General features: G+C 40.6%; 2 protein-coding genes across 5 annotated transcripts in view; one reads left to right on the plus strand and one right to left on the minus strand.

Annotated features, from left to right (window-relative positions):
- Positions 1 to 12,480, minus strand: part of STAT4 (signal transducer and activator of transcription 4) — a 38,063-nt gene extending 25,583 nt beyond the window's left edge. For both annotated transcript variants that reach the window (XM_065068941.1, XM_065068940.1), the window contains exons 1-3: positions 12,415 to 12,480; positions 9,891 to 10,019; positions 8,153 to 8,297 (exon numbers count right to left, since the gene is read on the minus strand). In XM_065068941.1, the coding sequence (XP_064925013.1) occupies positions 8,153 to 8,297; positions 9,891 to 10,018 (273 nt within the window). In that variant the 5' untranslated portion in view covers position 10,019; positions 12,415 to 12,480. The remainder of the gene's footprint in view (positions 1 to 8,152; positions 8,298 to 9,890; positions 10,020 to 12,414) is intronic.
- The window catches only part of MYO1B (myosin IB), a 139,239-nt gene continuing 133,953 nt past the window's right edge, over positions 8,191 to 13,476 (plus strand). For all 3 annotated transcript variants that reach the window (XM_065068929.1, XM_065068932.1, XM_065068928.1), the window contains exon 1: positions 8,191 to 8,336. The gene's annotated coding sequence lies outside the window, so the exon portion shown is untranslated. The remainder of the gene's footprint in view (positions 8,337 to 13,476) is intronic.

The raw sequence follows: 13,476 nt of genomic DNA on the forward strand, positions 1-13,476 counted from the left end.
TCTTTGTTTCATTAAGAGAAAACCATCTGAATCAAGAGATGAAGTGGAAATTCATTTGTTTTTTTCCTTTCTTCTCTAACTGATAAAGCTCTAGTTATAAGCTGTGCCTGTAGTGATTCCCATACTTGGGCCTGTCTGGTGCTTGCTCAAGTCCGATTTGGTTTGAACAGACACCATCGAGTTGATGAAGAAACTTCCACCCACCTTCCTGACAAAAGCTGGAATAATGATGGATCTGCAGAGGTAATTTGACTTCAGACTGTGCCAGCCAGTATTCCCTTATTATCTGTGTACTGCCAGTTCTTCCTGCCCTGCACTTCCAGTTTGTTGAGGACAGAATTTGCTCAAGACAACCTTGGCTTTTGAATGACTAACTGAAAATCATTTCCCATCCTTGAAAGAGCAGTAGAGTTGGAAAACAAAGGAAATTTAACCAAAAAAAGGCTTGAGAGAGGGGAATTCTTACCTAGTGTGACATGAGCGTCGGCAGCCAGGAAAGGAGGAAGGGTGTGGATTCTGTAGTTATGCAAAACTGTTTTATTAAGTTTAGTTAGACAAAACTTACAATCATCTTTTGATAAATACTAACAAAGAGAAATTGAGGATTCACTTTTCACCTGAAGTTTCTAATAAAAACTTTAGTCTTATCTGCTAATACTACTCTAATTCGGTTGTTCTTAGAAATTTTGTTTCTCCTGCCTTCTGCTTTGATGAGGACGTCCATGTCATGATTTACAACAAACAATAAGTGATCTTATTTGGACTGTCGTCTTCTCAACAACTACCAGCATGATGCTAAATTTAAGCAAATGGGGGAAATTAAACTTTCATTCTGAACAGGTGAAAATTTTCTGTGAATGCTGAAGACATTTCCTCAAGAGAAAACTTTCCTACCACAACCCAGCACACACTGTGGCTGCTCCAGGCACAGCTGTTGTGATAGTATCTTACTAGATCATGGAGAAAAACAAAGCAGCATTTCTGCAAAAAAACCCCACAACAATTTAGACGTTATAGTGTGGAGGGTTTAGACCCTTTAGCCAAATTTTAAAACAGTCTGAAATATTTGGGGTATGTTAAGATGCATGAAACAGTGGCTGGGAAATGCAGGATTTGACTCTCCGAGTTGTGAGATCATGGAAAAACTTTAAAATACATATCATGACACTAAAACACACGTGCTTTTAAAAAGAACACTAAACTGTCAGTTTTAGTATCTGAAATTTACTGTTTTTCCTGAGATGAAGAAATTTAGAAGAGAGAATCATTCTCTTACTCTTCTTTTATTCCCATTTTTGTAAGTTTCCGAAATTTAGCTTATTTTCCTGTGGGCAGCTCCACCAAGTGGATTGCTTTTAACCACAGGAATATTGCCCAGCTTTCTTTTCATGTGTCAAAGGTCTCCATATACTGCGCACATCTATAAATGAATGCTATATAGGCACTACTTGAGCATCCTGAGCCTATTTTTGGTGATTAAAGTAGAGGATTAGAAATTGGGGACTGTTGATCTCTAGGTGTAATGTAGAAGTATGTGCAGTGCAACCTTTAGAAAGTCAGTCAGGGGTTTACCTAGTTATCTCCTGAACTTGAGTAGGTTTTAGTGCTTTCTAATTCTGAAAAGAGTGCTCCAGAATTTGACTGGGTTTTCCCCATTTATTTTTTTTTTTTTAAATTTTTTAACTACCGTAAACATCAGCTGTATTTTTCCTTGGTTCTGCTAAAAAAGCCCTGCCTGGGCCTTTTAATTGTATACAATAAGAGCTTTACTGGAGGCATGGAACTGTCAACTAGTATGACTGTTGATGTATTTGTTGAAGTTGAATGAATATTTGAAGAAGCCGATGGAAAGGAGGTGCGACATGGAGACATAGGAAACAGGGATACTAGTCAAGCAAAAATACATTTCCTTCCCTGTTGCTCACTTGTGATATGCTTATTTTACTAAGTGTGATATTCAGCATCTTTCTAGACAAGCGGATCTTTCAACTTTCATGTAAAAAAAAAACAGGGAGGAAAAAACCCTTTTGTTGAACATTTTATTTTTAAAAGAAAAACAACTTTGTTGTAGTCGTGTATCTCAAAGAAACGTGTGGGTAGGAAGGCATAACCACACACGCATTTCCCGTTTTCACCTTCAAATATGGCAAACAATGTTTTTGCCTTGATTTGTTTTCTACTTTTGTTTATGCATCCAGACAGAAAAATCTAATAAAGTCAGCACTAGAATAGAGAGAAAGAGTCAGTCCTTGTGATACCCTGATATAAGTAAAGTGGTTGGGACTTTTTTGAAAGCCTGTATTTAAACAGGTGGCATTCTTACTGAAAACGTCTTTTTTTCTAATAGAGAAGTGGCTCTGTTTTATCTGGGTCTTTTAGAGGAAGTACCTGTGACACTATCTATTTAGACTGCTCTTGTTAGACTTTTATTTTTAGATTTCCCCTTCCCCCTCTCAAAATACATGAGAGAAATTTAAGGCAACCTCATTGTTTTAGACAATGATGTGTGGGACATCCTAAGACATATATCTGCAAAGTTGTAGTTCTGCTTTTCTCTTTTTGTGTTTTGCATAACTTCCAAAAGATTGTACTGGGGGGTGGTGGGGGGATGGCATGTGTAAGTAAATTGCAACAGGCAAGGCTGTAAAGGCACCATCAATAAGCTGTGAAGACAGAGATCTTTTATTTCCATCCCCCAGTTTGCCCCCAAATTCCACTGCTGAGTCCCTCCCAATGGACACTAAAAGTAGTCAAGAAACAGCAGATTTCTAAGCAGGTAGCGCGAGATACAGCTACAGAAAATATATGGCTGCAGATCTCATTGTTGGGCTTCTAATTTGAATGAGATTGTTTTCAGAATAAATAAAAGTACAGTATTCCCCATGAAAAAAAGGTGAGACAGCAGAGGGGAGAGAAGACTGATTTTGTTGTTGTTGTTGGTTTGGTTTTGTTTTGCTTTCATCTTCTGGACACAAAGACCTGAGAATTATTAACTAATCTCTCAGGGAGACGTTTGACTGCAACTGGATCCTTAATACTCCAGAATGAACAAAGCCCACAAGAGGTTGGTTGCTTGCCTTTTTTTTTTAAGCTTCTATTTGTGAGCTCTTTTATTCCTTCTACAAAACCAAACTGAAACATTTATAATTTCTTAGTTACATTCTTCAAATAATAATGAGGAAGTTAAAATATTTTACTTCTAATAAATAACATTTTTTCAGTCTTGTGTCAGGCACTTTTAAAAATCGGTGTTAGCTGATGTGCCATCACCAGCCAGTGATCACTAACACAGCTGCTTTAGCACAGTCTTCTGTGCGGGATTCCCCATTTGTAAGCAGTTTTAATGCTGGAATTGGAAAACTCACTGGGTTCAAGGCACTAATATGAAAAACCAAGCTGTATTTTATTACACAGCAGGATGTATTGTTGCTTTTTTGATCTGGCGAGTTATATGAGTGCAAAATACAGGTAAATAACACTTTAAAATGGATTTTCTGTGGTACAGTAGAAACTTTCTCTATTTTGTTCTATTCTCACCTTGTAAGTTTTAACAGGAAACTGCAACTTAAACATCATCTGTTTCCATTCTTCACAAGTGATTCTCAGCATAGTGTTTATTAGAAATACTTGTGAGGTACCAACAGGGATGTCGTATTTCTGATCTGATGCTATTTTCTCCATTTTCTTTGTTGCACCGAAATAAACAATGTTAGGATTCCTCATGCATGTACCTTTCTGGTGCAGTGACTTGCATAAACAGTCGCCTGAACTAAAATACAAAACTTTATAAGTTTGCTCTAGTTCTCTTTGGAGAAGCACAAAGATGTTCCGTTCTCATTACAGATGGAAACAGGCTGTGCTGTATAACCGAGAACCTGAAACAGAATCAGGAATGTGATACTGTTTTACCATTACAGAAGTAGTATCATGTAAACTAAGAGGCTATTTGTTTGCACTACTGAGAAAGAGAGTGAATTTTTTTGAATGAAGTGCCACTATGTTAATATATGTTGATTAGGCTGACAGAAGATACTTCTAGATGCTCTTCCAGATCTTTCCGTTTAAAAAGTAGGGCTGTGTACAAGGAAAAAATACAACTAAAATATTATTTCCCAACCTCATAGTGCTTCCAAAAGCTCATTTTACTATAATTGGTTGGTGTGAATTGGCAAATCTGGTTGTTCTGCCTGAGCTCACCCTCGGTAAGCAGGGCCTAAGATGTTCTTGGTCTGCACAAAGACCTGCTCCTTCAGGCAGAATCCCCGCTGCCAAGTGGGTAAAGTTCACCGATACCTGAGAATCTGCCATGAGTATTAAATTAATACCATGAACATAGATCATTTACAGCAAAATGTTCCCCTGAGCACACAGTATATTAATTAACTCAGGCTTCAATGCCAAATGAGCAGTGTAGCACTTCTTCCTATTCCTGAAAGCTGTTATTTCACTTTTTTAGAAAAGAAGATGTATTGTGATCGGATTTTCTCATGAATACCGTAAACAGTGATGTGACACAGATGCGTGTTGCCATTAATGAGAAGGGATTGCTTTCAAAAGTTATCTTGGGATGAGAGCATAAATGAGACATACAATCATGAGTGGGACAATTCTGGGGATTTCTGCTCTTTCCTGATGTAGCTATGGTGTCCCCGCTGCTGCTTGGTTCCTGGGAGCTCACCTGAGCCCACACACAGGCCGGGCTACACCCCATGGAGCTGCACCTCGTCTAGCAGGTACCTGCCGATTGCTCCAAATTCCCAGCTTAGAACTGGGGGGGAAGAACATCCCTGAGGGGAACATCATTGCATTACTCAGAGACCCACAGTCTTGGCTCCCTGGGGACACTGCAGCCCGGCTGCTCTCCCCAAACAAAAGGTTTTCACACGTGAGTCATTTATAAACATTCCTTCTGAAAACTAAGATGTAATTGTTCACAGGTGGAGGTGGCATAGATTGTTGCATCTGTGATTCGGTTTCTAGAGCTTTTGGTTCTGAGCTGAACATCTGCCCTTTACGCTTTGTTGTCATGGCAGCAGCAGCATGAACCATCCTCTCATGACTAATCTGCTCTGCTTTTCTCCATTGAGGTTTTAAACAGGAGAAAGAACCATAGACATAGTTTTCCCTCTTCTCTGCCCCGCTGCCTCCAAACATTTTTTCTTCTCATCCCTTTCCAGAACCGCTGCTGGGGGGCGCAGGAGATGGACAGAGAATTTAACCTTAGCAAGTGCCTGTGCCATGCTGTCTGCCACCAAAATTCACAGCCACAAAGGCTGCTCTACTATAAAAATGAATCCAGTTTACTGACTAGAGAAGTAAAAGTAATAATAAGGTAAGAAGTAAATATGAAGGATTTTAACCTAAACTGCTGACCCTGATTTTAATATATCTGCATTTGTACCAGCTTAATGTCAGGAAGCGATGCTTCAATGAAAGCAAGAAACAGTAGCAAATTACTGAGAGCTAGCAGTAACCTCAGCTGATTAGCTCAGTTTCTCAGCACTTTTTAAAGTGCTTATAATTGTGTCAAATTGCCTGTTTCGGGTCAGTGTTTTTTACTTCAAGACAATTTTGGAAATGTCAGCTGTCTGAGCAGAAATGCTACATTCTGTAGCTATTTGTCTAACAGTGAGAGAATAATTGTCCGTGGTCTAAATTACCAGGTAGATCTGTCTTCCCACTAAGACTTCTGCTCTTTGCCCTTCCCAACACCTAAAATTGCCTAAATCTTTGTATTGCAAGTATGAGGCAGGCAAGTTCTCACTTCTTCCACCACTTCCACCGATATTTTTGTGGCACAACTGAGATATTTACATAAAAATGTCTCAGGTGAAGCTCAGAATACAACATTTTCTCAGTTTTATGACAACAAAATGAATCCCAGGGAGATCTTTCAGATGGGGTGTGCTCGGCTGGGGTGCTGGTAACTCATAGGCATAATTGTCTCTAGATTGAGTAACAGCACCAGGAATCTTGATCCTAACGAGTCCTTTGCAACTCAATCTAGAGACAATTTGCACAAGCCATTTGTGAAGTGTGCATTGCTTCCACTTCTCCACCTGTTGTATTTCTTGTTCTACATCAGTCCTTCATTTTGCCTCTTTTCAAGAATGCTACAGAGTGCTTTTGTGTGCTCTCTAATTTTAATTATTTTATTATTGCTATTGTCATGGTATTTAGGAACCTATACCATAGCTCAGCAGACTACTCTGCATATTTACTGATAAACACTGATTTCCAGCATTAGCTAATTTGACAAGTACTGCTTAAAATTGTAACACAATTTGGCTCAAAAACCCCAAACCTTGTGCTCGCATCATGTGTTGAGTTTGAAGAGTTTTGTGTGTATGTGCTCACTGTACCTGTGCCTGTACGGCTGTGTGTGGTGTAGAGGGGAAGGAAGAGGAGGGAGCTGTGAAATTTCAAAGAAGCGCTCGCACTGGAGAGCAAAGCGGAGATGAAGGTGGGCTCCTGGTAACCAGCCTTCAGAGAAAACCAAACCAATGCTGTTCCCAGAGCCACCAGCAATGAAAAGTTGTTTACAAATGCAGCTTCCTCTCCCCTTCAGGAGCCCAGGCTTTCCTCCAGCGAAGCCAGTGAAAAATCTCACTAGTTGTATATGGTACCCTCCCAGTTTACCTTTCTCTAGGTGCTGTGTTGGGACAAAAGGGACTGTGGCACCTTACTTCAGTCACCTTTTTCTGGTGTCTCATGAAGCTGTCACAAACTACCTCAAATCACAAGTTAGGTGTCTTGCAAGTGCATCCAGCTCTGGGTGGGAGGCAAATGCCCAGTTCCAGACTTCTCATATATTCAGCAATAAAACACAATCCGTGATGCATTAAAAAAATTAGACCCATAATGACATAATTTGCCTACTCAAATTTAAGGACATTACAGCAGATACTGTCCATACTGTGTGTTGTGTATAGTTCATAATCCATTAATAACACTTGACAGTTAATAACAAGGATAGGATGTCAGCTAGTTACAACTACTATAGCATTTTTTTCCTGATGTACTTGACTAACCAATAAAGAAATAATCTGAACAGCTGAAACTCAGGGCTGTGCAGCTCTATAGAACATGCAGCACATATTTTAGCTGAAAATGCACTTATCACTTATGTTGCAACTTGTAATTTTTAGAACGTATTTTACAAACCAGAAAAGAAATATAAAGCAACTTTAGTTTCAAGTTACATGAGACTGCTTGCATAACACCAGAAGAAAAAGTGGTAGCGATGGAAATACTGTCACATTTTAAAAAGGCCACCATTAGGGATAAAAAATAGAAAGATATACAGCCATAAAGAGAACAAAATAATTGGCAAGGTCATGCTAAGATTTTCCAGACCTCTGTGTGTGTGTATATATATATATAAAAGAAAGAAAATGTTTTGCAAGCAATATAATTGTCATTTAAGTACCTATGGAAAACACCACCAAAGAAGAGAAAAAACCCCAAACTTTAATTAAACTCAGATGCATATCTGTTTTATGCAGAAGACTGATAGATGTCAGGAAGTAGGTGACTAATGAAGTGGAAGTCTGAGAATTCTTGCCTTAGATAACCCATTATTAGAGAAACATTCACCCAGTCGAAATAAATATCATTTTGCAGAAGCCTAATGGAAAATACTTTCAGCTATTCATAACAAATAATCCCAGCTAAGCATAAAGTGGCAAACCTGCTAATGATTTACAAGGGTTCCTTTTTCAGGGCACTGCTTTAAGGCCAAAATATGCATGTCTGTTCCTGAGATAACCGCAGCTAATCATAGTGAAATATCTGTATGTGTCTGAAAGGTGATAATTACATTTGTAATACACATGAACATCCATAAGCACTACACAGTGTTATTTTTAAGAGCTGAGTGAAACACAGATTCACCTAGAGCTAAGTAGCCATAGCATTGTTGTATCTGAGCAGAATGCAATAAAATGTGAATTGTTGTTCCACAAAGTAACAGACAGTGGTATTATTATTTTGAATTATCTTGTCAAAGGCTTGGTCTTCCTATAGCTGCTTGGAGTCTGTAGCAATCAGGACAGCTCTGAGCTGTGCACAAGAACAAATGGTGTTCAGCAGAGGTTGGGCACTGCCTTTAGAAACCAGAACAAATATGCAATTTGTCATCTGAATGACCTACCTGCAGCAGCTTTCTGATTCTTTTCAGGTTGTGTATCAAGAGAAGATTCTTCTCCTGTGAAACCCGGTCCAGCTGTTCATCCACCTGTATCAGCAAATTCTGTAAAAGGATCGTTGCCATCGCTTCGTTGTTGGACGCAGCCTCCCTAAAGAACCAATGGAGAACCACACATGTTTAAAATACGGTAAGAAGTGTCTGTACAGAAAAATCATAATCCATTCAGAAATCCAGGCAACTAAAAAAAAATGCTTTTAATATGCAGTGACTTGCATATAGTTAGAGGTTTGTGATTAATTGATTTTATTTACGTTCATGTAGATATGCAGCTATTAAGACAGTGTGAGGATGTTCTTAGCACAGGCTATAGCAGGGGTGTCAAATTAATTTTTGCCAGAGACCACATCAACCTCGTGGTTGCCTTCAAAGGGCTGAATGTAATTTTAGGAGTGTATAAATGTAGGAGTAGTTACAGTTGTCCAGTCCTAAAATTACATTCAGCCCTTTGAAGGCAACCACGAGGCTGATGTGGCCCCCAGTGAAAATGAGTTTGACACCCCTGGGCTACAGGGTCACCCAGAGGGGAGACAACCAGGGTTTTCTAATCTCTGGTCCAGTAAATATATAAATATTTTTAGCTCCCAAATAGGGCTTATGCATACTGTTCCTCTCTGTCAGTCACACAGACATCATTTGTGAATTTGCTTCCCAGTTTCAGACAAAGTGGACACTGGGCTCAAAGTCCAAAAGATAGAGTGTTCTTACAAATTTCATTGGAAACTGGCAGGTTGGGAGAGGAGAAGGATCCAAATTAGCACCTCCGCTGAGGAAAACGGCAATAATAACCTGCTCCAGGAGGCAACAGCCAGATGGCCAGTCAGCGGATCCATATTTTCACACCAGGCACCAGATGAGCCTTCGCTCGGCCAAACTATTTGGGGATACAGGAAACCTCTGAAGCTGCTGGTGAAGGGTATGTAGGGGACAGAGGATGCAAACACACACTGAAACAGGCTTTGCTGCTTCTGCTGTTTATGGAACAGTTTGGTAGGTGAAGGGTGATAACATCAGCAAACAAAACAGAGGAAGATAGACTTTGGACTGCAGGGCGTCCTTGTCCTTGGGACATTCTCCTTGCCCTCCAAATGGCAGATGCCTGTTTGAGATACGCCTGGTAAATCTTGTGAAAAGGAGATTTTAATGTTGCCCATGTTCCCATAGATTATATTCCTTACCAGATTGTTTTTGCAATAGTCTTGTGAAATTAGCTTGAAAAATTGAGATGTATCTGGTACAACTAATATTATCTTTTTTTTTTTTTTCTCATTTGGTTCTGAATTTTCTTAGTATAACTATCCAGTGGATTCAATCCAAATTTGTGCACAATTTCATCTTCTAGAGAACCGTTCCTGCAAACAGCTGTCTTGTTCTGCAAAATTATATATCCAACTTTAAATGCCATTTTGGATAAATGAATAATTTTATGCTGCAGAAGGTTGATGTGCAACATTTCAATTGAAAACTAACTTGTATTATTCTTTTTCTATGAAAATTCTGTAATACCATCAATTTTCTAGACCATTTTTATTGGATTTTGTTTAGGAATAAGTCCAAATGAAAGCTCACCTCCAGATATTCCTTAAATTTGTACAGCTCACAAATGAGCAGGCTAAAATCTGCCAGATAAGTAAAAAATTATTCATGACTGAAATAATAAGGGAAGGAATAAATTTAATCCTACCAGTCTTGGCTTTCTATCCATTGTGCGAGGAGATGCCGGATTTCCATGGGGAAGTTATCATCATAGAACTGGTCTACCTGCTCTAAAAACTTTATTTCCAGTTGTTGAACTTGACTCCATTGGGACATACTGCAAAGAAAAAAGATTGAACATGTTTGTCATTGAAAGGTGAATACAAATTAATAGTCTAAAGTGCATAAATTGGTTATTTGCATTGTAGTTCTTATCATATACTTAATACTTTATTCTGTCTTTCAAAATGGATGGTACTTGGCTAAAGTCAGGTAAAGGGAAGAGGGAGAAAAGCGAGGAAGACCATTAAAAGGGGTTCTAAGTCTTACTCATGGATGGGCACCTCTGCCAATTTCCTTCCTTAATCCAAATGTTTTGGGGCACTGTCTGATGCTTATAAAGCAGGGAGCTTTACACAGCGTCTCTTTCAAATCCAGGTAAAATTATTCTTATGAAATAGTGGTAGAAAGCGATGAATTTGCTCTCTTTTTAGTGAATCCATACCACTCAAATTTTTCTTAAAGCCATAAAGGTTCTATGTTACTGTGCTGTTCTTAGAGCCCCATGTTTTCTGTTTGACAAGTGCTGTTTAGTTTACAACCTTAATTGTTTATCTAGCACATCTTTTCCATTTTTAATTGCCACAGAATTCTGAGATTTGATGTTACAGAAAGAAAAAAAACCCACAAAATTGGGAAGAATAAGGTCATAAGAAAACTGCAAGATGAGCAAGAGTAGCATCGCCCGATGACAGCCTCTGCAATTGTTGCTGAAATAACTATCCCAAGGAAGTTTTGTCTGTTTACTGATTTTACTAGAGACTGCACAGGATTAGGTCAACATATTACATTTTGATATAAATTTTGATTACTAATTTTGATAGGAGATTTCGTAAAAATTGATGGTTTTGTAGAAAGTTGACCTTTTTTATAAACAGCTTTTCTATTTCCAATTCTGAATCACAGTTTCAGAATGCCAACAGTGTGAAGTGGAGAATTCATCAGATATTTAATGCTGTGGTCTTTCATTTCACATTTTCTTAAGTCAGGGGGAAAAAAAAAGCCAACATGAATTGTCTCAAGGTGTACCGGAGTCCTGAGCACTTACTCATGCAAAAGTAAAAGTGACAGGTTTTAGTTTCTCCTTAACAAAGGCTGGATGGGATGGTTCTGTGTGTGGTAGCAAGGTCACTGTGTAACGTCAGTGGAAATGTGCCCAGTGACATTTCCCGCGTCTTTATGACTTCCATGCAGAGAGGAAAAAATATTGCCTGAACATTTACTTTGTTTCTTTAAATTGCTGAAAAGGAGTAATGCACAGGAGCTTTTCTGTTTCGCTGTCTTTGTTGCTATACCCATAGTTACAAAGAATCACAGACCTTATCTCTTGAGATGCATACAAGGAGCCAAATCATGATTCATTAATGACTCATGCTCAGAAAAAAAATATATATTAATATTTGTAAGTCTCTTCACTTTCAGTGCAATTTCAGTGCCAATTTCTGGTGAATTCTGTTATTACAGTATCCTAAAAAAATTAGTAAGAAAACTTAATATTATCTAAATATTATCTAAACCAGGAAAAAAATATATTTTGCCTAGGCTGCAACCCCCCTAGGCCTTCTCTGTAGGGTGCAGGGATGCTCACATGCTTGCAAGGCACACGGGTACAGTTTGTAAGGGGGGTTTTGTGACATGCTCAGTGCAATACATCCAGGCATTTATTCTTCGTTTGTGCAAAAGAAGTCGCACAAGTTAAAAAGCTCAGATGGTTATTTTATTCTGGACCCCGTCAAAGGCAGCTGGCAAAGATGGGTGCCATGTAACAGTATTAAGATGCAGTTGATTGCAGTAGTGACAGCACAGCTGCTTGATGTCCTATTTTTCACATGGCGAAGTTCTCACTTAAATGAATCATAGAATCACAGAATAGTTTGGGTTGAAGGGACCTTCCAAGCTCATGCAGCCCAACCGCTGCCATGAGCAGGGACATCTTCACCCAGACCAGGTTGCTCAGAGCCCTGTCCAGCCTGGCCTGGGATGTCTCCAGGGATGGGGCATCCACCACCTCTCTGGGCAACATGGGACAGGCTCTCACCACCCTCAGTGTAAAAAATTTTTTGCTCATGTCCAGCCTGAATCTCCCCTCCTTTAGTTTAAAACCATCACCCCTTGTCGTGTTGTAACACGGCCTGCTAAACTCTGTCCTCATCTTTCTTATCGGCCCCTTTTATGTACTGAAAGGCAGCAGAAAGGTCTCTTCTTAAATCAATCACAGAATAGTCTGGGTTGGAAAGGGCCTTCCAAGCTCATCTGGTCCAGCCCGCGATGCTGTGGGCTCTGTCCGAGCCCCTGTCTAAGCGCAGCACCTACACCAAACCCTCCGGGAATTTCCTCCCGTCCCTCCGGCCGGGACCCGCTGCCCTTCCCCAGCCTCTCCCCTGCCAGAGCCGCAGGACAGGACGGCTCGACCGTCCCCGCTCCAGCCCCCCCGGGATCGCAGCCCCACTCGCCTGTGCCCGCGGCGGCTCCTCCAGCCCGGCGGTTGCTCCTGCCCGGTCCCCCCCCGCCCCGCCGCCTTTATACCGCGCCCGCCCCCGGCAGCGCCTTCCTGTGCGTCAGCGCTCGTTCCACCGCCCTGACACCCCGGGGTCCAGACAGCGTGTTCCAGCTGTGCGGGACCCCCGGGGGGGTGTGGGAGAAGCAGAAAGTTAGGGCAGTTATTAGGTTGGTGCAAAAGTAATAGTTTCAGACGGTGAATTTTAAACTGTTATAACCAGGCTCAAACACATCTTCATTTGTAAAAATAGGAACCGCTACAGTCAACGCATTTTTGCCAATGAGAAGTAAGTTCGTTTATTCCTGTAGCGTAAAAATCCATGCTTCGGCAAACCCTTGGAAAGTATTTTCTGCACCCTACTGGTTGTGGAGGCATTTTCCCTGCAAAAAGTTGTCAAGATGCTTGAGGAAGTGGTAGTCGGTTGGCGAGAGGTCAGGAGAATATGGTGGATGAGGCAAAACTTCATAGCCCAATTTGTTCAACTTTTGAAGCGTTTGTTGTGCGACACGCGGTTGGGCGTTGTCGTGGAGGAGAATTGTGCCCCACCAGCCTCCCCACATATGTACTCACCATCTGGCTTCCTTGCACCAAGGAAGGTTTAGATTGGATATTAGGAAAAAAGATCTTCCTGGAAAGGGTTGTTGGGCATTGGAACAGGCTGCCCAGGGAAGTGGTGGAGTCACCATCCCTGGAGGGGTTTAACAGATGTGGAGATGAGGTTCTTAGGGACACGGTTTAGTGCCAGAGCTAGGTTATGGTTGGACTCAATGATCTTGAGGGTCTATTCCAACCAAAATGATTCTGTGATTCTGTAATGAACACTAATCAGATAATCAAAGAGCAGTGCTGAGAGGAGCTTGGCAGTAGAACGTGGAAGTGTCACACACTGTTGCTTCCTACGGCAGCTCCTGGTATTCCTCATTTCAGGCAGTACCTGGGATGCAGGACCTTCTTTCCAGGATAATAGACTTGGTCCATGCCCTCGGGAGTTCAGGATCCAACATTGTACCTGTAA

Source organism: Columba livia, chromosome 7, assembly GCF_036013475.1.
Source record: "Columba livia isolate bColLiv1 breed racing homer chromosome 7, bColLiv1.pat.W.v2, whole genome shotgun sequence".
NCBI lineage: Eukaryota > Metazoa > Chordata > Aves > Columbiformes > Columbidae > Columba > Columba livia.